This window comes from Camelina sativa, chromosome 5 (genome assembly GCF_000633955.1).
Source record: "Camelina sativa cultivar DH55 chromosome 5, Cs, whole genome shotgun sequence".
Lineage (NCBI taxonomy): Eukaryota > Viridiplantae > Streptophyta > Magnoliopsida > Brassicales > Brassicaceae > Camelina > Camelina sativa.
Window position 1 is genome coordinate 14,538,779 of NC_025689.1, and position 21,636 is coordinate 14,560,414.

The 21,636-nt window shown below is 37.4% G+C and overlaps 6 protein-coding genes across 21 annotated transcripts; 1 reads left to right on the forward strand and 5 right to left on the reverse strand.

The window, feature by feature from the left end:
* LOC104786891 lies at positions 122 to 1,043 on the reverse strand. Its single transcript, XM_010512344.1, has one exon. It carries the CDS (start codon positions 1,022 to 1,024, stop codon positions 263 to 265), a length of 762 nt encoding a protein of 253 aa, XP_010510646.1. The 5' UTR covers positions 1,025 to 1,043; the 3' UTR covers positions 122 to 262.
* LOC104789258 lies at positions 3,385 to 4,830 on the forward strand. The gene is made up of 7 exons (XM_010514988.1): positions 3,385 to 3,468; positions 3,576 to 3,705; positions 3,955 to 4,037; positions 4,152 to 4,234; positions 4,343 to 4,411; positions 4,560 to 4,617; positions 4,720 to 4,830. The coding sequence occupies exons 1-7, from the start codon at positions 3,385 to 3,387 to the stop codon at positions 4,828 to 4,830; spliced, it is 618 nt and encodes a 205-aa protein (XP_010513290.1).
* Positions 7,441 to 10,621, reverse strand: LOC104786892 (putative cyclic nucleotide-gated ion channel 15). The gene is made up of 6 exons (XM_010512346.2): positions 10,067 to 10,621; positions 9,456 to 9,975; positions 9,166 to 9,378; positions 8,731 to 9,023; positions 8,300 to 8,648; positions 7,441 to 8,215 (listed from the first exon to the last, which is right to left on the reverse strand). The coding sequence occupies exons 1-6, from the start codon at positions 10,093 to 10,095 to the stop codon at positions 7,583 to 7,585; spliced, it is 2,037 nt and encodes a 678-aa protein (XP_010510648.1). The 5' UTR covers positions 10,096 to 10,621; the 3' UTR covers positions 7,441 to 7,582.
* On the reverse strand, positions 13,148 to 17,435 carry LOC104786893 (receptor-like serine/threonine-protein kinase NCRK). Of its 14 annotated transcripts, none has more exons than XM_010512359.2 (10): positions 17,231 to 17,435; positions 15,735 to 15,783; positions 15,554 to 15,629; positions 15,353 to 15,445; positions 15,165 to 15,269; positions 14,584 to 15,083; positions 14,185 to 14,481; positions 13,864 to 14,106; positions 13,557 to 13,790; positions 13,148 to 13,481 (listed from the first exon to the last, which is right to left on the reverse strand). In XM_010512359.2, exons 3-10 carry the CDS (start codon positions 15,621 to 15,623, stop codon positions 13,332 to 13,334), a joined length of 1,692 nt encoding a protein of 563 aa, XP_010510661.1. In that variant the 5' UTR covers positions 15,624 to 15,629; positions 15,735 to 15,783; positions 17,231 to 17,435; the 3' UTR covers positions 13,148 to 13,331. The 14 variants fall into 14 exon arrangements, with proteins under 14 accessions (XP_010510661.1, XP_010510659.1, XP_010510653.1 ...); XM_010512357.2 differs by having other exon boundaries at positions 15,554 to 15,632; XM_010512351.2 differs by having other exon boundaries at positions 15,554 to 15,641.
* Positions 17,683 to 20,390, reverse strand: LOC104786895 (helicase protein MOM1-like). Of its 3 annotated transcripts, none has more exons than XM_010512364.2 (5): positions 19,785 to 20,390; positions 19,558 to 19,654; positions 19,240 to 19,427; positions 18,941 to 19,154; positions 17,683 to 18,858 (listed from the first exon to the last, which is right to left on the reverse strand). In XM_010512364.2, the coding sequence occupies exons 1-5, from the start codon at positions 20,154 to 20,156 to the stop codon at positions 17,918 to 17,920; spliced, it is 1,812 nt and encodes a 603-aa protein (XP_010510666.1). In that variant the 5' UTR covers positions 20,157 to 20,390; the 3' UTR covers positions 17,683 to 17,917. The 3 variants fall into 3 exon arrangements, with proteins under 3 accessions (XP_010510666.1, XP_010510664.1, XP_010510665.1); XM_010512362.2 differs by having other exon boundaries at positions 19,240 to 19,457; XM_010512363.2 differs by having other exon boundaries at positions 17,683 to 18,855; positions 19,240 to 19,457; positions 19,785 to 20,387.
* LOC104786896 lies at positions 20,458 to 21,568 on the reverse strand. The gene is made up of 3 exons (XM_010512365.2): positions 21,490 to 21,568; positions 20,746 to 21,195; positions 20,458 to 20,615 (listed from the first exon to the last, which is right to left on the reverse strand). Exons 2-3 carry the CDS (start codon positions 21,115 to 21,117, stop codon positions 20,490 to 20,492), a joined length of 498 nt encoding a protein of 165 aa, XP_010510667.1. The 5' UTR covers positions 21,118 to 21,195; positions 21,490 to 21,568; the 3' UTR covers positions 20,458 to 20,489.

A 21,636-nucleotide genomic window follows, 5' to 3' on the forward strand; every position in this document is an offset into this window, starting at 1 on the left:
TTTTTAAAAAATATTATTATTTTAATATTGGGTCTTGACTCTCGAATAGAAATCAAGCAGCAAATTTATATAACTACTTTATTTCGTAACAAAGTACATTACAACAAGCCACGTAAAAATATATATATTGCAAACCTTACAAATATTACAACACATATGTTTGGTTTTATTTCGTAAACAAAATTCACAAAAGAGAGAAATTCAAACAAAGTTTTGTGGTTGTGAAGTTGATCGTTATCTTTCTCACACCAACATTCATCATTCACCAATAATATTTTCTTCTTGGTTCCCATGATCCAACATAGCTACCTGCTGCGTCAAGAGCATCTAACTGTAGTTGATGTATTATCGCCATCTCTCTCATCTCTTTCTCAGCCTCCATCAATGACTTTATATGTGAAGTCGATGAGCTTGATTCTCCTTCTTCTTTTTCTTCTCCCTTCTTTGGCTCAATATCTTCATATGATGTGCATGAATGTACATGCGTCCCATAGTCGCATTCTTTGCAATAATACACCCAAAGTTTCTCCGACATATCTTCTTCGCAAACATCACATATGAACATCATACCGTCTTCACGACCTTTGCAAGGTGTATTGTAAAGTAGAGTGAGTGGATGTTCGTGATCGTCACGCTCCACGTTCTCGGGAACAAACGCACATCCCACGTGAATATGGTACTTGCACTCCGAGCAATGGTAAGTGAAAGCAGATCCGTACTCACCGCATGCATCACACGTGTAAGTAGATAGACCATTCGGTGGAGAATAGAGCAGCGCTAAAGGGTGATTCGGGTGAGACTTGTGTTGAGTCTCACCGCGAAGGTCGAAACATGATTTGTGCAAGATGTAATCGCACTCTGACTTTGTGCACTTGAAAGCTTGCCCAATTAGCTCATGTTCGCATCCGGAGCAAATGATCTGATCTTCTTCTTGGGATTTGAAGACCCGTAACGGATGATTATGACTTGTGTGTCTCACCGATGAACGGTTGATCGGATTATCCCTAGTTTTTCCTAAACCCATATTTTTCTTGATATATATGTTTTTGAGGGATTCAGAGGCCTTGTGGAAGAATTGCTTTGGAAACTATATATACAAAAAAACTAAAGTTATTGACCAAGTTGTAACTTAGCTAACTATATAAGGTTTTTATTTATAAAAGAGAGTTGACCTTTGAGTTACAAAAACATATATTCTAAGTAATATCAGATTTAGGTAGCAACATGTGTATTATATATAGGGTTTAACTAGGTCAAATCTTTCCCACTCAATGCGTAAGTGAGTTATCTTTGCAACCTCCATTGAATAAGAGAGAACATATTTATAAACTCTTTTAGTTGTGAGGATGACTAGGTAAGGGTTAATACTATTGACCAAGGAACTTCGTGAGGAATAATCCTAAGTTTAGAGAAATAAGAATTTTAAATTCAGGATAGTTTTGCGATTGTTTTTGTCAGGAATACCGAAGTTTAATCTTCGAGAATTGTTAAATTTAAGAGAGAAATGTGCTCAGTTCCGTGATTGGTTAAGAAGGCGGAAGAAAGATTTTAGGGGGTGTTATTCAACCTTGTATTTTAATGGAGTTGGGTGTATTTCAAAATCCAGCGTTATTCAATTAAGTATTCTAAAAAATACAATAAAATTTGGTGTTATTGGATTAAACATTTGTTGGATGATTTTAAAGCACTTGTAAAATTGTTGTTATTCTATTTCCAATGGATTTTGTTTCACTTTAGATTTTAACGTAATTTACATCCAAAACAGGAACAAACACAATCCTAACAATTTTTGAAGTATTTCATCTCTCAGACTTCTCATGAGTATCTCATCGACTCATGCTAAGCGGAGAAACCGCCGCCGGAGCTCACCCTGAAACCGCCGTCCTTACAATGTCAAGGATCTGTAAGGAAGCAGAGGACTTCCTTGATTACGACACAATGCACAGTCTATGTTTCCTTGCCGTTGTCCCCTATTGAAAGCTTAGCCGCTTCAGCTGTTTCGACGGATAGGAGTCTATGTGCGGCTGCGATTGTGGTTCCCACCAAGGGAGGTTACACGGTGGAGATTGTGGCGAAATACAGGCCGAGCGTTCCGATTCTATCTGTTGTTGTGTTGTGCCGGAGATTACTCGCACCGATGGACTTCGAACAAGGACTCGACGGAGGAGACGATTAGGTCCGCCATTTTAATAATTTAGTTTATTAATGTGGTTTTAATTCACAACCCAATTTATGGATAAGTTCTATTTTTTTTATTTACCTTCAAAAGTAAAAAAAAGTCCACTAGTAATGACTTTCAAAACCATCAATAATGTTTTTCAAATCCACTAATGACATCCAAATCCACATTCAATTCATTTACAAAACCATTAGACTCTAAAATCTACTAGTATTTTAAATCCATTAAAAACTTTGTTGAATAACACCCCCTTAGACTCGACGAACCATTTATAAGAAAAATCAGTTTCGTTTCCTAAGCAAGTAAGCATCATCAAAGCTCAACAAATCAAATAGTTTACACAATTTAGCAAAAATTAAACACCTAAAACCCCCCTTTAATCAATACCCAAGTTGAGGTAATATGAAAACTTGAAAACGCCCAATTTTACAGGTCTCNATGTCTTTTTCTTCTTATATTTTTAGATTTTTCTTAACAACAAAAACGTCGTTAATGCTACCCTTACACCCGAGGATGTATCCTTGATTTTTGTTTTACTTTTGGGTGATTGCTCCAAACCAGACGTATTCGGCTAACATTTCACTAAGTCGGGCAAATATACGGTTAAGTTGGGTTACCATATTGCACGACTCGAGAATCCGGCAATTGCTTTGGCCTATTTTTATGGTTCGGATATTATATTTTTACAGGTTTTTGTTTGGAAGGTAAAATGTCCACCAAAAATAAAACATTTCATGTGACAGGTTGTAACAGGTTTTGTGTGAGTCACAGCTAATTTAAAGAGAACAGAGTTAAGTTGTGATCCAAGATGTGATATTTGTGGTCACCTAGAAGAAAAAAAAAATCAATCATGCTTTGTTTGAATGTCCACCAGCTCGTCAAGTTTGAATGACGAGTTAATTCTCATTCCAGTCACCATTACCAAACCAGAGATGTGATATTTGTGGTCACCTAGAAAAAAAAAAATCAATCATGCTTTGTTTGAATGTCCACCAGCTCGTCAAGCATTCTTTTGTTAATTCTCATTCCAGTCACCATTACCAAACCAGAGAGACTTGACTAAAGTGAAACTTCAAAAGTCCTCAGAAACTGTTCTCTAACCAAACTCACAACGTAACAGCCCATATATGTCGGGCCCATAATAATGTGTATATAAATTCGACGTGCAAAACCCTAATTGCGCGCAACTCTGACAGCCGAGTAAAATGGAGATGAAGGAAACGACGAAGACAGAGGATAAGCCGGAGATGAAAATCCGCCGGAAAATCACGAGTCTCGATGATGATGAGGTAAGCTAAGTCTAGGTGTATGATTGATCATCTGTTTAAATATTTGATTTTTGAAATCTGTTTAATTATTAAGTCTTTGTCTCCGATTTGTATGCGTGTGTTTGAAGCTTTGGGCTGGATTTGAATGGGAGGAAACTGATAGGATCATGAGTGGTGAAATTAAACCCAAGACCTTGATTACTGCTTATGCTATAAGGATCAGAGGGCAACTCTGGTTGCACAGGAGATGCGCTCAGTGTTCCCTAATTCTAAATTCATGAGGATGAAATGCGTATCCAATTTACGTCATGTCATGAAATTAGCCAGAGAGAGAGGGGTTGTACATCTCTCATTCTCGCTCATACAGCTCATGCAGAGTATCGTAAACATGGTCCGTAGTGTTGTACTCTTCGTCTTGATTTATTATTATTATCCGAGTTTAGATCTCTGTCGTGCGTTGCGTGGTGTCATAATCTTTGCTTGCTTTCTTGCTTGTTTGGTTTGCAGATGAAATCGTTATCATAAACTTGCTGAATGGTGCATCCGCTTCTTTCAGGGTTTATGATCTCATCGAACGGGCTTCTATACCGGTATGTAAGCAAGCAGCTTTGTCTTTCTTTGTATAACATTACATTTGGTTCAACACTATAAAATATGTGTAATTTGCTCAAAATCTGCCATTTCATAATAAACTGGTCTTACAGAATCGTGTAGCTCCTCCGAGCGGACGCTATCCTCATCTTCATGTGAGAGGTTTTGACTCTTTGGCCAGTGTTGGCACAGCCAGGTCAAAAACTAATGCTATCTTTCGTTATTCATAGTATAGTTACAGCAAACTCTTTTCTTATTTTCATGTATTATTTCTTGATTTTTTTATTTTAATTTTTCTTTTCAGAATGATACATTCACTCTTCCCAAATGTCTCTCATTCCGGTGGACCTTTCCGAACAAGAAGCAATGCATGGTTGCACAAGCAAAAGAATTATGTTTTTTTCCGACATCATCGGTAACTTGCCTTACCTAGCTACTTGTTCATCATCTCTTGAGGTTTTTTTGCCTGACTATAATAATATATTACAACTCTTTATCTGCATCGATGCACTCGTGTTCAGTTTCTGCTCTGAGGAAGCCCTTGCAGGAGAAAGTTCAAGTTCTCCCACAAAGATAAAGGTTTTTATATCTTTTGCTGACCTTATCATGTGTTGCGTCCAACAACAAAACTGGAGATGTAGCATTCCTATTTTGATTTTCAACTTTTTTTTTTTTTCTCAGTTTAAGGAATGTGGACCTCGATTCGCACTCGAGTTGTTGGCTGTTAGTAGGGCTTCGCTTGACACCGGGGAATTCGATTTGATTTGCGCTGGTAAATCACCACTAAACTGATGGTTTGATGAATAGTTCTGTCTCATGACAAGTCCTAACACAAAACATCGTTTCTCTTTTGTTTTATGGATTCGCAGCTCCCGCCTAAGACCATTGCATCTTTGACGACCCTTCTTTGTTATGGCGCTAATATGCTTCTTATAGTCCCATGTTTGTTGCATAACTAAAACAAAATTCTTTATGGGATATCTAGTTTATGTTTAACATTAGTAGACTACAATACTGTGTATTGTCTTTGCATAGTTTGTCATATTCCTGCTATTTCATTTTGCTGTTTGCATTTTTATCCCAAAGCCCTTTTTTTTAAGATGATCGGCCTTGCTTTGAGACTTTTTTACATGATCGGCCTTGGGAATGCCAAACGGTTAAATACAAGTTTTAAAGATAGTAGATTTGAGTTGATCATAGCATCTTTTTGGTATGACGACGACGACCCAAGCCGGATACTTCCACACGATATGGCCAGCAAGCAACAATACAAGCATTAATCAACGAACTAAACTTGAAGTCTCACACTCACTAAACTAAGCCAATGATAAGTCAATGAATCTGACGTTCATTCTAACTAAACTCATCAGCCGATTCATTCATCTATTGTTCACATCAGATAACCCAAACGAAACAAGTTAGCAGGAAATTTTCATGTGTTTTACTATATAGTAGAAAAAGACTAGCTCAGACAAGTTCAAAACTAACCTTGATGAACCAAACATTTTTATTTTTGCAGAGTTCATGAGTTCATCTAAGGAGACATGAGAAGCATTTCTAAAATAATTAAGGAATATAGTTTGATCGTGGATGTCATGTCGCCGATGCTGCAAAAGACGACTACTCACTTTATTTATTTAATGTCCCCTACGTTTTAGCAATCTGGAGGGCTTCTTTGGTGGAAGCCAAAATATAGGATATTTTCGATTGTAACAGCTCTTAAACATTGGTACCAAGTACCAAGTACTAACCATCTTCAGTTAGCTAGGCACCACTTTTATTTGGAAAAAGCTAAAACATGGTAGTATTCCTAGGACAAACAAACAAACAAAGTTCTAATGCTGGCAGTGAATGATGCAAGCAACAAGAAAATACAGATGAGGACTATGTAGTATGTGTCACATAGAAGGCATTTAACTAACTACGATTGGTTTGGTTTGGTTGGTCTGAGGCTTTATAGGAGAAATGCATTGGAAACTAGATATACCATATGCACAAATATATGAGACTATGCATCATTTGGTGCCTACGTGTTCTAACCATATGATCTTCGGATTGGGTTATATTGATGAGGTTAAATAATAAAATTGATATGAAAATAAAAATTGAATGAATGAAAACGGATTAAGAGATTGTTGATACTAACGTACTGATTTAGTTGAATTGCTCTTTGATTCTCTAAGAATGTGTATGGTATTGGGTATGACCGTTCCCAGTAATGTAATTTATTGTTACTCATGTCTCTTTGATGATGCAATTTTTTTTTTTTCTCATAAGGGATATTTATTAACTTTACCTTCAAACAAAGGAAGAGACTTCGATAGCTAAACTTCTGGTCACATAGTCCTCTCTTGATTATGTGGAGACTTCGATAGTGAGATTTCTTGAGAAACGACATGTTACAAAGCCGAAGGAGATATTAAACTCCCCGGAATTTTGCCGGCGGAAACAAAACTTCCCCGGTTCTAAGACTGAACACAAAAGTACAATAACAAAGCCAGCAAGGTTCAAATTGACACCTTCCGGATACTAAGCCGACAAGGGTCGAAACCCCTTCGGATGGATACAAGCCGGCAAGTTTTAAGAAAACTTTCGGATTCAAAAGATTGATTAACGGAAACAACCATCCGAAAATCAAGATAGAAGATCAAATATACAACGAAGCTACAAAGATTATCACCTTGCCCCTTACTTCTTCAATTTTCCAATTAATTTCTGTAACCTGAAGCTTGATTCTGCATCTTCGATAGCAAGACGGATCTTCAAACGAAGACATTAAAACTGTCGAAAGCTGCCTGGACCGGTGATGTCAATAATTCAATTGACTGGATTCGGTATGAAGGAGCCAAGAACCATCAGATTTCACCCAGATCTGAAGAATGGTTCGAGTGGAGGAAGCTTAGAAAAAGCCGCCTTAACCATAGCACCACCCACAAAAACTATTATGGATGGCCATGGGATGATTGGTTGAAGGCCATGAGAAACACCGGAGAACGTCGGAAGATGAGACATGCAATACTCTGTAGTCTAACATGAAGCGGATTTGATCAGAAGGCTATAGGAGCCACGGCGAGCCGGCCAACAATGATTATGTGAACCCACTGTTACCGGACGAAAGCTGATCATCACCGTTAAAAGAAACCGGCGATATCAGACGGAAGCCCGACTAAACGGGACGGCGAAATCGATTTTGCTTTCTCTCTCTAAATGATAGGAGAGAGAGAAGAGAGAGAAAGCCATATTGATGATGCAAATTAAATAGTTGTTTATACAGTAATACAAAATATAGTGATTTTTTTTTTTTTTTTTTTTTTTTTTNNNNCAACACAAAATATAGTGATTGTATACAACTAAAATAGTATCTTTACGTAACAAAGGTTTTTTTATATATACAATTACAAATTCATGATTAATGTATATTTATTTAAAATTCCTTGTAACCCTCTCATAATTACATGTCATTTTGTTTTTATGTTTCATCCTGTATAATGTAAAACAGTAAAAGATCTACATACCAGAAACAGCTAAAACTCATATCTCAATCTCATTCACTAGAAAAATCTGGTTCTACTGGTTTTTGAATCGAAGACATCATACCAGAATCCGAACCACTACGCTTGAATGTCCCGCCGTTCACGGCTAGCCTAGCCGTCGCAGCCTCGAACCTATAATGAAACTCTTCTTTTGCCCTAAGCTCACTCTTGTCCTTCCTCTTCTTGTGCCGTCTCCAAGCAGCTTGTATAAAACAAGCCGCCCAAGTCCTCCATTGATGCGAATAAAACCGAAACTTATGTCTCAATTGCTTAGTATGTAGTCTTCTAAACTGTGAAGCCACAAACTGCAAATCTTCAGCTTTCAATGCAAAGGCTTCAACTTCACAAATGGCTTTAACTGTGCGTGTGGAAGACGGTAAGATCACAACTGGACGAGGATCTAATGCCCATGTAAGCAACTCTTCGCCACAGAAATCACCTGGTCCTATGAGACAAGAGTTAAAGAATCCTGTTCTGCCTCCATTGGTTGTGTAGGAATCAAGATGGCCTCTAATGATAAAGAGCATTTCGTTAACCGGGTCGCCTTCTCTTACAAGAAACGTTCCTTCCGTGCATAATGCTGGTTTTAGTCTCTCGCAGATCGCGTCAAGCATTCTTTCGTCCATTTGATCAAACAATGGTACCTGTTTTCAAGAACTCTCAGATCAAGATTTGATCAAGTAGGGATCAAGAAATGATAAAAACATACAAAAGATAGAGAGGCTTACACGGCGAACAAGGTCAAAACAGAGATGGCGTTTGATATCTCTTCGGAGATCAAGAGGAAGACTTATCAACAAAGCTTCTTCATCAACTCCTCGTGTGGCTAGCCACTTGTATTGATCGTATTTTCTTACGGCTTGTCTTAGCTCTGGAGGAAGTTGTCTATGATGCATCCACTGTTCTGTATCTGTCCTTCTTATCCTCCACTCTTCAAGCCTCATTGTGGTTGACTGTAAATATGTCTGCATATTTCCAATAAGCAATGCAAAAAGAACAAGCCCGAGTGTTGCAATGATGATGGCGAAGAGGATTTCCCCAGCGTAAGTGCTTGTGGCGAGATTTTGTCCCAAAGAGCTAAAGAATAGAAACATGTTATGGGATAACCAAATGGAGTCTAATTAATATGCAAAAAAAAAAACAAAAACTGTAGTTTCACCTGAGGTTCTTTAATCCCCACCAGAGACAGTAAAAGTACTTGTTTACGAACTTTGATGAAGTAACACCTGAGGCTACTGCATCTCCGAATATACCAAACTCGTAAAACTTAGTTCCAGGTTTACATATTGTTGTTATATTGCTCCACTCAAACCAAGAGTTTCTTTGTGGATCTTCCAGTCTCCTGCACTCAAAGAATCTGTATTGACAAACCGGTTTCTCTATGTTGCAAGCATGTCTCCAACAAGCCTCTTGCCTCTCTACTGCAAGCAAATACCAACAAGCTCCTAAAACCTGGAAAACAAGAAGGACTTAGTTTTGTCTTTGTATGAAACAGAGAGACTTGACTTCAATGCCCTCAGAAACTGCTCTCTAACCAACATGTAGTCTTAAGGCTTGATAAGGTATACCTATAGCTATGAGTTGAGTCACTTACATGGCTTGCTAGCATATATAACATAAGGTTGTAAGCGGCTCCTGCCCAAGCCGTCTCTGTAACAACACCAGTGGCTTTAATGATCTGGCGAGATAGCGGGAATATTAAGAACATCCTTGGAACATACTGGAAAATGATGATGAATCTTAGAACGTTTTTAGTGTTTGTCATTGGTGAGCCTCTTAAATTGGGGATTACAATCCAAATCAAAACCTGAAAAAATTGTAACAAACCAAGAACTGAATCATATGGAATCACTAAAGCTGGAGGGTAGCTAGAGATATATATACCTGAGGTAAAGGTAAAGCAGCAACGAGATGAATCCAAAAGCTTTTATGGAGATATCTCCAAGCAATCTTTCTTGAATCAATCACAAGCTCTCCTCTACCGAATACACGAGAAGGAGGTGCGATATAAGCTGTTCTAAAACGTATAAGAATCTGAGCGATGTAAAAAGCATCAGCTAAAGATCTAATGAAAGTAAGAACCACTTCAAGTCTGATCCCAATGGTGATACATGCTTCATTTCTCATGACCGGTAAGAAGAAAAACAAAGGGTCGACAAATAGAGAAACCAAACATGCTACGAGAAAAATCTTGTTCCATTTTCTTATCGTTTGTCCTCTAGGATCGAGTATTTTGGTCTTCACTCTCTCAAAATCCTCAGAGAACACTCTAGAGAGTACTTTGGCTTTCAGAGACTTCCCTTTACTCATCATCTTCACATTCTTTATTTGAGTTCCATTGATTTTGAACTTGACCTTAACTCCAGATTCACCTCCATGAACCACTTCTTGATCTTCTTGAAATCTACAACATTAAAATTTTGTTTATGATGATTAATAAAAAAAAAAAGAGAGGAAGAGAGAGAGACTAAAACAGAGGACAAGTAAGTCCTAACCTCACAGATCTTGTGTTAGCATAACCCATTTTGCTACCTTCTTTATCAAATCAGAGGGCACGAGAAATTACAGAACTTTACAAGAATTGATAATATGAACCGTGACTATATCAATGAAGGAACCCATTTTAAGGCAACTTGGGAACATTAAATTCCCAGAAAAAAAGGAAGAAAATTAAACCCATATTTGGATTAGACACGTGTGTTTGTAGACAACTGTACGAAAAAGAAAAAAATCCGAATAATAATACCAAGAAATGATTAGGGATTAAGAGATACTTAAGCTTATCAATGTGATTATAAGAGATGAACAGCTAAGATGAGATGAACAGAAAGAAAAGTTTCTTCAGTCGCTTAAGCTACAAGCAAAAGACTACTTTTAGGAGAAATGTTTGATGTGAATACAAAAAAGGAAAGTTGAATATTAAGGCACCGACACAAACAACAAGCAAAAGAAGCTGTAAGAATAAGGAGTAGGACCAGAAATGAGAAAATGTGGTGTTCGTTCATATATGCTTTATGCAGATTGAAAAAAATAGCTTTGTGTTTGAGAAAGAGAGGAGAAAGAAAAAAAAAGAAAGGTTTATAGTGAACTGGTGTGTGGACAAAGTGGAACTTTTCTGGTACGGATCACATGATTATAAATATAAAATACACTGTTAAACGTAGCTACTGTGTTACTTATACTTGTTTGCATATAAAAATTATATAAAGTACGTACAAAGCCAAAATCATGATGGCAAAACACAAGTTGGATTTTCTCGAGTTAAAAAATTTAGAATAAACAAAGATATCTTGCTTTTGAAAGTTTTGTCCAATTATATAACATATAATTCTAAAAATATTTATTACATATTATGTATCCTAGCTACTAAATTATGAACCAATTATTGTGTGCTGTGAAACTTGCATCAAGATGAAGCCTATTTTGGAAGCTTGGTATTCTACGAACACAAACAAATGGATCGCATTAGACGAAGAATGATGGATCAAAAATTAATCAAGAACATAATCAAAAAATAGTGAATAGAATGGGAAAGAATAAGATGAAGATGACACACGAGATTTACGATTTCTTATCAATCAATGTGATTGATCGTACGTCAATTAGGTATTTCAATAATATCTCAATAGAGAATATTCTCTATTGAAAATCTCACATATACAAGATCACAACATGAACATTGAACACAACTTAGATAAACTCCAGCTGTTTTTTTTGTGTGAGTGACAAATATTCAAACTGATTTAACAATCCTAAACAGTTCAAGTTCAAGTAATCTTCTGGTTAATAATGACATAATGTCCTCAACTAGTGCTTAAACCTAGTGATACTAATTCACACTTTAACATTTTAGTTGACAAAAAAAAGAAGGAAATCAATTACTATAAAAAGGAACATATGATCTTCTTTAATATTTGTCAAATTAAATATTAATGAAAGACATATTTATTGACTAAGTATTGAGTTGAGTGGCTGTCTATTAGTACATGTATAGTGGTAAACATAGTGTTCGAATTAATACTACGATGGTGGTTTTGTAAGATCCGAGGAGTTGACTCGTTTTTGGTATCCAGCCATGTGTTTGTACCAGTCGTTGCACGGACCACACTGCTTGACTTCTTTCAAGTTTAAAAGAAAAGAAAAAATCCAATTTTACCACCAAACTTGCTTTGTTTGTTTTGGATATTTTGAGTAATATTATTGGCTAAAATACCTATTTCAACAGCATTTTAGTCCACGCGCAGTAGTTAGGTCCCAGTTTCTCTCATGATTTTTGGTGAGCCTTTTTGAAAGTGACGTTGGTGAATTGAATCGAACCTTAAGCCACCCTTGTTACATCCATGCATTTGATGATGTTTTTATTAATTTTTTGTTGAAGTTAGCCCACTGAGTTTTCTTTACTCGGGTGTGTTAGTATTTGTTCTGTTGCATATATAGCAAACAATGTTGGTCTTCTAAATAAACTACATAGTAAATATAAGTGATAAACTTAAAATTTAGACAATTTGCTCACAAATCTCGACGCATTTTCTCATCGGATTAGATTGCTTTAATTGCATTAATGAATCTTTCGTTAGATTATTAACGTGTCATAAGAAAATGTATTAAAATTTATCAAACACCCCTCAAGATACTAAGACCATTTGCATTTCTTTATGTTGAGATATGCATTATATGTTTTATACTGAGATCAGTGCTGTTAAAAATAGTATAATAAGAATAGGTCAAACGTAGTCTCGAACTAGCCGAAGGACACAATTTTAAAAACTAAAAACAAGTTGGATGGTTTATCCCATCCAATTTTTATTCAATTCTTCTTTTTTTTTTTTTTTGGTAATTAGATTTTACTTATGCAACAATGCAATAAGATTGTAGAACTCCATTTGAAAAGATAAAAATTGAATTTTTATTTTTAGTTTTTATTTGGTTCATGATTTTTATAAGGTTAAGAGACAAAGTTTGGGTTGGCAATTAATTGACGGTTTCATTTGGAATAAATGGGTTTGGTTCGTCCAGTCTGTGGAACACACCATATGGGCTCTTCTTGATTGACATCCCATCATCCCCCACCTTCTCTTTCTTCGATTATCCAAGATGTTAACGTTACTACTACTACTCAATTATTATTCCAAGACATTTGTAACATCATTTAGTCAAAAGGTATTACTTACCGAATGCACTGTGACATAGTAAAAATATATGCTTTGATTTGCATGCAGAGGAAAGTTCAACGCATTAAAAACTGATATCAGCAAAACATACATGACTGTATTCATATGCTTAATATTGCATGACACGAACATTATCCGAACGTATTATCCAAATGAAAAAATTGACATGCCTCCATTATCTATCTTATAGATTATGTGTGTATGCATTGCGAGGCCGGTCCTAGGGTGTGGACGTGTATGATTAACTTGAACTCTAGTTTAACAATATCTTACAATACATAAAGGCCATATTCATTTCGTTTTTGTTTATCACAGTCAAAAGCTTAAATCATATTCTACATTTTTTATTAACCAAATTATAGAAAAAAAAAACTAACAAAGTTTATGAATTATAAAATTATAATCTTTGTTAAAAATATTTCAGTAACATTATAAATTATTGTTTAGAACAAATCTTGACACTCACTTATAGAGAAACCTCTCAAGTCACAACGCTTCACCCGCGTCAGAGTGAGCAAATTATCTACATAGTGTGAAATGGCTCAATGTTGTTTTTGGTTCTGTGCTTTTCTATATCTACTTCAAAGTTTTAAATATGTGCAGATGGTTCAAGCAAGACCGGCTTCACATTCGGCAAGCAGAAGGACTCAAACCGTGGCTCAGTAAGATCCACTGTTTCCTCTTCATGTCCACTCCTGCTCCCACCTCTTGACCATCCTACTTTGCTTTCTTTCTTCGTCTATGAAGACAAAATGTTACTGATAATAAGGTTTCAAATACTTTAGTATTCTGTGTTTTCATGTACAAAACATACCTGGAAAAGATAATTAATGGGGAAACTTCTACGTCTGGATGTTGTATCTGGTGTGATGGTTGAAAGAATCTGAACAACTTCTCTCATTGTTGGTCTAGCTTCTGGTTCCAATAGCAAACACTCTTTAGCAAGATACGCCATGATCTGCATCTCTTCTTCAGCAAACTTCCCGTTTAGCCTCGGATCAGGCAGTTCCTCGATCACCCGCTTACTGTCTTGTAAACGCGGCACAGCCTAACACAAACCAAACAATAACTACTAAGTTTCAGAATGGTTAAAGATTCATTAAGTAAGTGTTGTTACTTACCCAAATAACAAGGCTTTCTTCTCCTTTGTTGTTGCTAGGTTTCTGTATCGGTTTCCTTCCAGTTATAAGCTCGAGTAGAACAACACCAAAGCTGAAAACGTCTGACATCTGTGAAGCACAGCCTGCAATTGCATATTCAGGTGCAAAGTAACCAAACGTTCCTTGTAGTCCTATGGTGGGAGAGCTTGAACCGCTTTGTAAACCGTCGCTACTCAAACACTTCGCCATCCCAAGATCTGTTATCTATAACAATTTATCCTCATTACAAGCTCAAATTTAGAGTCATCTAAATATATGGGGGAGGTGGTATGTGTTACTTACTTTTGCATGCCAATTCTCATCAAGGAGAATATTTGTGGATTTTACATCTCGGTGTAAGATTCTTGGCGCAGCAGCTTCGTGAAGATACTCGAGTCCTCTTGCAGCTCCAAGAGCGACAGAGATTCTTATGTTCCATGTCATTTTCTCCCCCAACTCTCCATCTAAGCAATCTCTCAGACTTCCATAAGACATGTACTCAAAAACCAGAAGCCTCTCTGCATGTTTGCCATGAAACTCCGAGCAATATCCAATTAATGGAACCACATGGTAATGATGGAGTCTTGATAATAACTCAACCTGTGAAAACATTAAAAAAACAGAACACAAATGTCATAATCTTGATTATATTGAAACCACCCCATATAAGAAGCATGAAGAGGAGGAGGAGGAGGCTATTACTTCTGTTGAGAAGAGAGTGTCAGTGTCATTTCCTTTAGGGGTATTTAGACGTTTGATCGCAGCGGTTTTACCGTCTTTGAGCTGCCCACGGTAAACACAACTACTACCTCCATGTCCTATCACACTGTTGCTGGAGAATTTATTGGTTGCTTGCTCTAATTCAGAGTATGAGAACTGAAAAATAGCTCCATGGATTGTTTCAGGTCTGCTCACACAAAACAGAGAAGCATTCTGAAAGAAGCATCCTGTCACTGAGGAGCTGATGCTAATTTTAGATTGCGAAACCGAGCTTTTACGGTTTATTAAGTTGGCAGAGCTATGCCAGCTAGATTCTCTATCTGAAGAAACTGAAGGGGTTTGTCCAGAAAATGTGTTCCTTCTACAAATGTAGCAAATCATAGAGGCAAGCAATGCTAGTGAAGTGAGTACACCGCAGAAGAGTAGTATAACCACAACGAGTTTCCTCGATATATATTGCTTTTTCGAAGATTTGGTAGCTCCTAGAAACAAGTAAGCAGACAAATGTATGATATAAAAGACTGAGCTTGCCATAGAACGAGATCAATAGAGTAAAGACATACCAGCAGCGCAGTTGCATGAAGTGAAGCATGAAGAATTGGCACCACCAATGGCTATTACGGGAAAACCATTAGCAGGACACAAGCACACCCATTGGTTTCTATCAGCTAACATAAGAGAGAGTTCTAAAGTTGGTTATCTCTCTAGAATCTTGAAACTTTCCTACTTAGTTGTTAAGGAGAAAACTAACCTGGTCTACAATTACATGATGTGGAACAGTTAGATCCCAGGATATCACTTTGATTGCTCGAAGAGAAGCAAGTGCACGTATAGTTACTTGCGCCTAACACATAAATGAAAGTCACACCATTTTAGATATGTTGATGTGTTATCTTTGAATACAGAAGCATGAACAAATATGGAAAGAGTACACATACACTAAAGTACTAACCTCCATAACATTGTTGAATTGATATGAGGACCAAGAGAATTAAAAATGCGGTTTCCACTCTCATCTTCATTTATAACTGCTGCAGAAACTACACCACAAGAGGTTAGTAATTGACTCAAACATGTGTAGACAACAACATGAGCGAGGGGAGATTCTTAAACAGAGAAGATTAGATGAAGACCTTCATGTCTGATTATTAAACTAAGCTCAACTCCCAAGTGTGCAACAACCTGAAACAAATTATGTTAGATTAGAACCAGAGACTGCAAGGAGAGTAGACCCTTTTTATAGAAAATTACAGGTAAATCTAAAGTGTAATGTAAATGAATGAGGTTGGTGAACAGACATCCAAAAGATTCTAACTCTGTTGCACCCACTGTGAACCAAAAACATTCTATGACCTGGTCAGACAACAATCAAGAGACTCCAATTCTTAAAGGGCCCAGAGTTAGAAGAGAAAACAAGACACCACCCCAATAAACAAAAAGTAGTACCTTACCAAACAAAAAAAAAATCAACAAAAAGTAGTAAAACTCATACCGATTGATATAAGGTCACATCAAATCATTTAAGATCCAATTGCAAATCTTTAGTTCCCCTCTAAAGTTAGTTGGCTAAAGACAAAGCACAGCAGAACACAGCAACCAAACTATTCATATTGCATTCTTGAAAGCAAAACACACTAAAAGAGAACAAAACAAGAGAGCCAATACAAATCACATTACCCTGCAGAAATGTTGAAGTAAGAACAAGATTGGTAAGTGAATCACAGTGTCAAGAGAAAAGGAAGTTGCAGACAACAAAACAAAGGGTTATAAAAAGAAGAAAGTAATGGAGCATCTTGATCACTAGTACTAAAATATAATGTGATTAAAGAAATGATTGAGATTAGTCAAAAATGGGAAATACAAATAATAAATGGAATGAAAACAGACCAACCACCTTTAGAAAGAAACGGAATTGCAAATCTGAGAGTGACCTTTCAACCATTATAGTATCAAAGGCAGAATCATTGAGATTAGACCATTAAATTATATATCAAAAAAGCTCCTTTTAAGTTAATCTTTAAACTGTTTACTAATAGCAAAATTCTCATATTATAATCTAATCCACTAAAACTTTCTCAACGTTCATAAAAAAGAATTAAGATTTTGTGAGCTCAAATTAAGGGTTAAGAGACAAAAACCAAATTAGAGGATATAGACAAAAAGAGGATGACGAAAGTGCTTTGCTTTTAAGGAAAAGGTAAACGAGGACCGAAGCAAACTGTTGGAACGTGTCGGGGCACACAATTTCCGGTGTCGGTTGTCGGGAACGGGTTACAGAACCGGTTTTTTTTTTTTTTGTGGGGCTCAAAAATTCCGGTGTCGGTTATTTAAACAGGGATTTAGATTGTAAGACATGTTTCCTCTCCTCCGCCATTAACTGATAAAAGTAAAAATGCAAACTTTTTGATGGAAAGAAACATGTCCCACTAATTCAACAATGGTCCAAGTGAAAAAAAGTTAAGGTTTTTGGGGAAATGGGAAACTCATTTCATGATTTCTTGATACAAGTAGCTCGAATGAATTGAAAACGCAGATTCAAAGAATGGGAAATAGCAAACCAACCTTTAAAAAACGAAGCTTTTGGAAAAAAAAACAGAGGCGCAGATTCAAAGCTAGCTAGTAGCAGTACCAGTAAGCGAAAACGCAATTGTGGAATGGAGCTTATCGCGTTTACAGGTTGAGCTTTTATCAAGATAACACTTTCACAATCCCTTTCCCCGTTGGTTCACACTTCACACACAAATCAGAATGAGAATTAAGAAAACTTAACGCTGAAAACAGAGGAGTGTTTTTGCGTTTGCGTTTTGCGGTTGTGGTGGAGTTGAGTCAAGCAAGCTCATCACTGTACTGATAAGTCTATATAGTAAGAGAAAGAGTTCATTTATTAGAGATCGGGGGATGTCACGTGCCACGTGGTGTTAATATCACGTTTTCATTGGAACTCGTTTCAGAGGTTTAAGTTAATGTAGCAGAAGTCCACCATGATCCTTGCTCTGCTAGAATCCATAAATGACCATAATATTTTCAAAATTCGAAGTTTTAAGAAAAGTATTTTTGAAAAATCTCTACTCTATGTAGTAATATTGAACTCTCAACATTCCTTTGTAAATATACAAAAAAATTGTATTCCATTAAGCAAAACACATATGAGCACTAAGTTGCAGTACATGTTTCCAAATCAACCGTCCATTTTTTCGAAATGTTTCTTCGTACGTGGCATTCTCAAATGTTTTAAGGGCTTCGATACCTATATTATATAACCTTAACAGAAACTACAAAAGAATATATACTATATATACTCCCAAGGATTTTGTCACTAGTCGTCATCTGAGAGATAGACCAAGCTACTGTTTGAGTTCCCTTGTTGTTGTTGTTGTTGTTGTTGTTGTTGCTGTTGTTGTTGCTGCTGTTGTTGTTGTTGTTGTTCTTGAACCTGCCTTGTTGGATTTATTGTTGATGCAGCAGCAGTGTTGGGAGGTCGAGATGATCGTAAGTGAGGTGCCATGGTTCGCCTCACTTTACCATGCACATGTGGAGCAGAAGCTGCTGAATAAGAAGTTGGAGTGTGGTTGGAGATTAAAGGTGGCGGTCTTGGCTGAGGCGTGTTGCAGGGTGGTGAATGCAAAGATATAGCTTTTGATGTGACTGAGGGTCCATGTGGGGCTGTTGAACTGATAGGCGTGTTTGCTTGTACTACTGGTAGCTGAGATATTGGTCTTGGCTGAGACGTGTTGCAGGGTGGTGAAGGCAAAGATATAGCTTCTGATGTGAGTGAGGGTCCAGGAGGGGCGGTTGAACTGATATGCGTGTTTGATTGTACTACTGGTAGCTGAGATATTGGCCTTGGCTGAGGCGTGTTGCAGGGTGGTGAATGCAAAGGTATAGCTTCTGATGCGACTGAGGGTCTTAGAGGGGCGGTTGAACTGATAGGCCTGTTTGATTGTACTACTGGTAGCTGAGATATTGGCCTTGGCTGAGGCGTGTTGCAGGGTGGTGAATGTAGAGGACGAGGTTCTGTTGTGATTGAGGGGCGAGGAAGAGCGGTTGAATTCATATGTGGGTTGGATTGTGCTGCTGCTTGCTGAGATATCGGTTGAGGTTGAGGTGTGTTGCAACGCGGGAAATGCGAAAGAGGACCTGAAGGTCTTGGAGCTTCCGCTGTTGTGACTGAGGGTTGAGGAGGAGTAGTTGAATTCATAGTCGTGTTTGTTTGTACTGCTTGCTGCTGCTGCGTTGGATGTTGGGAGCTCCTAGCTGCTAAAGATGGAAAAAGTGTGAGTGTCATTGTTTGGCTCATCAGCTTTATCGAAATTCACTTTTCTTAACTCTTCACGTTTACCTCTAACAGCTGCAGTATCCGTGGCTGCACTCTTCACTGGACGTGAACACTTGTAAGCATTCGCCAAGAGACTGTTCATGGCAACCAAACTCCTAAAGGCTCCAATCTGTTTCGAAATGGCATTATATTCAGTATCTACCTCTTGGGATTTCCTATCGAACTCACTGCGTGCTTCAGCCATCTTTCTCTCGAGTTCAGCCTTCAACCCTAATGTCTGTTTACAAAAAACAAGACAGTGAGCAGAGAAGACAGAAAATTGAATAGAAATTAGATTTAACCGAGAATTAGGACAAACTAACCGTTTCTTCAAAGTTTTTCCTTAAGGTCCCTTGTTCTTTGTTCAGCTTCTCCAGTTCGTAGTCACATATGTCACTGTACGAAGGGAAATGTAACCGAGGACTCTGTCCCATAGGATTGTTGGGAAGAGATGTATCCGCTGATGCGTTGACTGTTGATCCGCTATATGAGATGTTAGGAGGCTGAACACCTGCTTCATGGACATCCTCAGACTGGTTAACTACATAACAATCAAAAACGGACCAAAGCCTTTACATTCTAGTAAACACCAACTATTTTGTTAATGCATTTTTAATCACTATCTCTGAGTAGATCATGACCTAAAGAAGCTGTTCTCGAAGTCCAATGGTCTGCTGCTGTTGTGATATTCTGGGCGAGAACTGATGAAATTGGCAGAGAACCTGTAATTTGAACACCCTGTAGAAGAAAAATCAAATCCATAAGCAACATATGAGATGTTATCAGTTACACCACACCTGTTTCCTCCATAAAATCAAGAACATGTACAAACTACGAGAAATGGCCTTTTCAAGAAGTAGAAACTCACCTGATCTGATGTAGCAGAGCCGGCAGGGTCAGGTAAACAAAATGCAGATTCTTCAGAAATCACTTGGTTCAAAATACCATCAGCATCATGACTAGTTGTACTACTTTCTACTCTAATCAAAGAAGCTTCCACTACATTCAAAGAAAACTCTGTGGAGGCAGCTTGGGAATATAAAGCTGGTGGTGGCATCATTGTGTCACAAACCCGACCTCTTGACGACTCAGGAAGTCTCTCTCCACAGTCAGAAGCAGTCAAAATCTCAGGTACATTGGTTGAAGCCACAATTACAGAGCCATCTAATTGACTAATCATAGAATTGCTCTGTGCTTTTGGCAAAGAATCTGTAGGCTCATCAGTTTCCATTGGAACCATGGCATCAATTACTTTCACCGATACGGTTATGAAGAGATCAAGCAACACATCAGGAGCTTTTTACGGATTACAAGTTCCCTGGTTTCCAAATCACAACAAACCAAGCTTATTTCAAATTACAACCTTTGAAGAACACACACACACAGAATAACCGAAATTAAATCCATAAACATAGATAAAAATTGTAACTAAACTCAACTGACGAATTCTTTGTAAATGCGATTATTGTAAGAAACAAAATTGATCCGAAATCTAGGGCGTGGACATAGATGAAGAAACAANGACCAAAGCCTTTACATTCTAGTAAACACCAACTATTTTGTTAATGCATTTTTAATCACTATCTCTGAGTAGATCATGACCTAAAGAAGCTGTTCTCGAAGTCCAATGGTCTGCTGCTGTTGTGATATTCTGGGCGAGAACTGATGAAATTGGCAGAGAACCTGTAATTTGAACACCCTGTAGAAGAAAAATCAAATCCATAAGCAACATATGAGATGTTATCAGTTACACCACACCTGTTTCCTCCATAAAATCAAGAACATGTACAAACTACGAGAAATGGCCTTTTCAAGAAGTAGAAACTCACCTGATCTGATGTAGCAGAGCCGGCAGGGTCAGGTAAACAAAATGCAGATTCTTCAGAAATCACTTGGTTCAAAATACCATCAGCATCATGACTAGTTGTACTACTTTCTACTCTAATCAAAGAAGCTTCCACTACATTCAAAGAAAACTCTGTGGAGGCAGCTTGGGAATATAAAGCTGGTGGTGGCATCATTGTGTCACAAACCCGACCTCTTGACGACTCAGGAAGTCTCTCTCCACAGTCAGAAGCAGTCAAAATCTCAGGTACATTGGTTGAAGCCACAATTACAGAGCCATCTAATTGACTAATCATAGAATTGCTCTGTGCTTTTGGCAAAGAATCTGTAGGCTCATCAGTTTCCATTGGAACCATGGCATCAATTACTTTCACCGATACGGTTATGAAGAGATCAAGCAACACATCAGGAGCTTTTTACGGATTACAAGTTCCCTGGTTTCCAAATCACAACAAACCAAGCTTATTTCAAATTACAACCTTTGAAGAACACACACACACAGAATAACCGAAATTAAATCCATAAACATAGATAAAAATTGTAACTAAACTCAACTGACGAATTCTTTGTAAATGCGATTATTGTAAGAAACAAAATTGATCCGAAATCTAGGGCGTGGACATAGATGAAGAAACAAGAGCTTTGTTTCAATTTCATTGAGGGAAGAAACATGTCGAACAAATTCAATGATACTACTCCAACGAAAGATAAAAAAAAGACAAGTCTACCTTAAAATGTAGAATCTTCGATTCAAGGTGTTCTTCTTCTTCTTCCTTGCCCCAGGTTTGGTTTCTTTTAGTTCTTAACACAGTAACATAGGAATCGAGACATGGATCATTTATTTAAGCTTTGTTGGGCCTTTAGCCCACATTTTG

What these genes read in the sequence shown, in the direction of transcription:
- LOC104786891 (XM_010512344.1), bottom strand. Translation starts at nt 1,024, where the DNA reads ATGGGTTTAGGAAAAACTAGGGATAATCCGATCAACCGTTCATCGGTG.
- LOC104789258 (XM_010514988.1), top strand. Translation starts at nt 3,385, where the DNA reads ATGGAGATGAAGGAAACGACGAAGACAGAGGATAAGCCGGAGATGAAA. An exon ending in GCCAGTGTTGGCACAGCCAG is followed by an intron (nt 4,235 to 4,342) that starts GTCAAAAACTAA and finishes TTTTCTTTTCAG; the next exon opens with AATGATACATTCACTCTTCC. An exon ending in CGAACAAGAAGCAATGCATG is followed by an intron (nt 4,412 to 4,559) that starts GTTGCACAAGCA and finishes ACTCGTGTTCAG; the next exon opens with TTTCTGCTCTGAGGAAGCCC.
- LOC104786892 (XM_010512346.2), bottom strand. Translation starts at nt 10,095, where the DNA reads ATGGGTTATGCTAACACAAGATCTGTGAG. An exon ending in GCTAACACAAGATCTGTGAG is followed by an intron (nt 9,976 to 10,066) that starts GTTAGGACTTAC and finishes TTAATGTTGTAG; the next exon opens with ATTTCAAGAAGATCAAGAAG. An exon ending in TGGGGATTAAAGAACCTCAG is followed by an intron (nt 8,649 to 8,730) that starts GTGAAACTACAG and finishes TCTATTCTTTAG; the next exon opens with CTCTTTGGGACAAAATCTCG.
- LOC104786893 (XM_010512359.2), bottom strand. Translation starts at nt 15,623, where the DNA reads ATGAAGATGAGAGTGGAAACCGCATTTTTAATTCTCTTGGTCCTCATA. An exon ending in AATTCAACAATGTTATGGAG is followed by an intron (nt 15,446 to 15,553) that starts GTTAGTACTTTA and finishes TTTATGTGTTAG; the next exon opens with GCGCAAGTAACTATACGTGC. An exon ending in ATCATGTAATTGTAGACCAG is followed by an intron (nt 15,270 to 15,352) that starts GTTAGTTTTCTC and finishes CTCTTATGTTAG; the next exon opens with CTGATAGAAACCAATGGGTG.
- LOC104786895 (XM_010512362.2), bottom strand. Translation starts at nt 20,156, where the DNA reads ATGGTTCCAATGGAAACTGATGAGCCTACAGATTCTTTGCCAAAAGCA. An exon ending in GCTCTGCTACATCAGATCAG is followed by an intron (nt 19,655 to 19,784) that starts GTGAGTTTCTAC and finishes TTTCTTCTACAG; the next exon opens with GGTGTTCAAATTACAGGTTC. An exon ending in GGAAAAACTTTGAAGAAACG is followed by an intron (nt 19,155 to 19,239) that starts GTTAGTTTGTCC and finishes TTTTGTAAACAG; the next exon opens with ACATTAGGGTTGAAGGCTGA.
- LOC104786896 (XM_010512365.2), bottom strand. Translation starts at nt 21,117, where the DNA reads ATGGTTCCAATGGAAACTGATGAGCCTACAGATTCTTTGCCAAAAGCA. An exon ending in GCTCTGCTACATCAGATCAG is followed by an intron (nt 20,616 to 20,745) that starts GTGAGTTTCTAC and finishes TTTCTTCTACAG; the next exon opens with GGTGTTCAAATTACAGGTTC.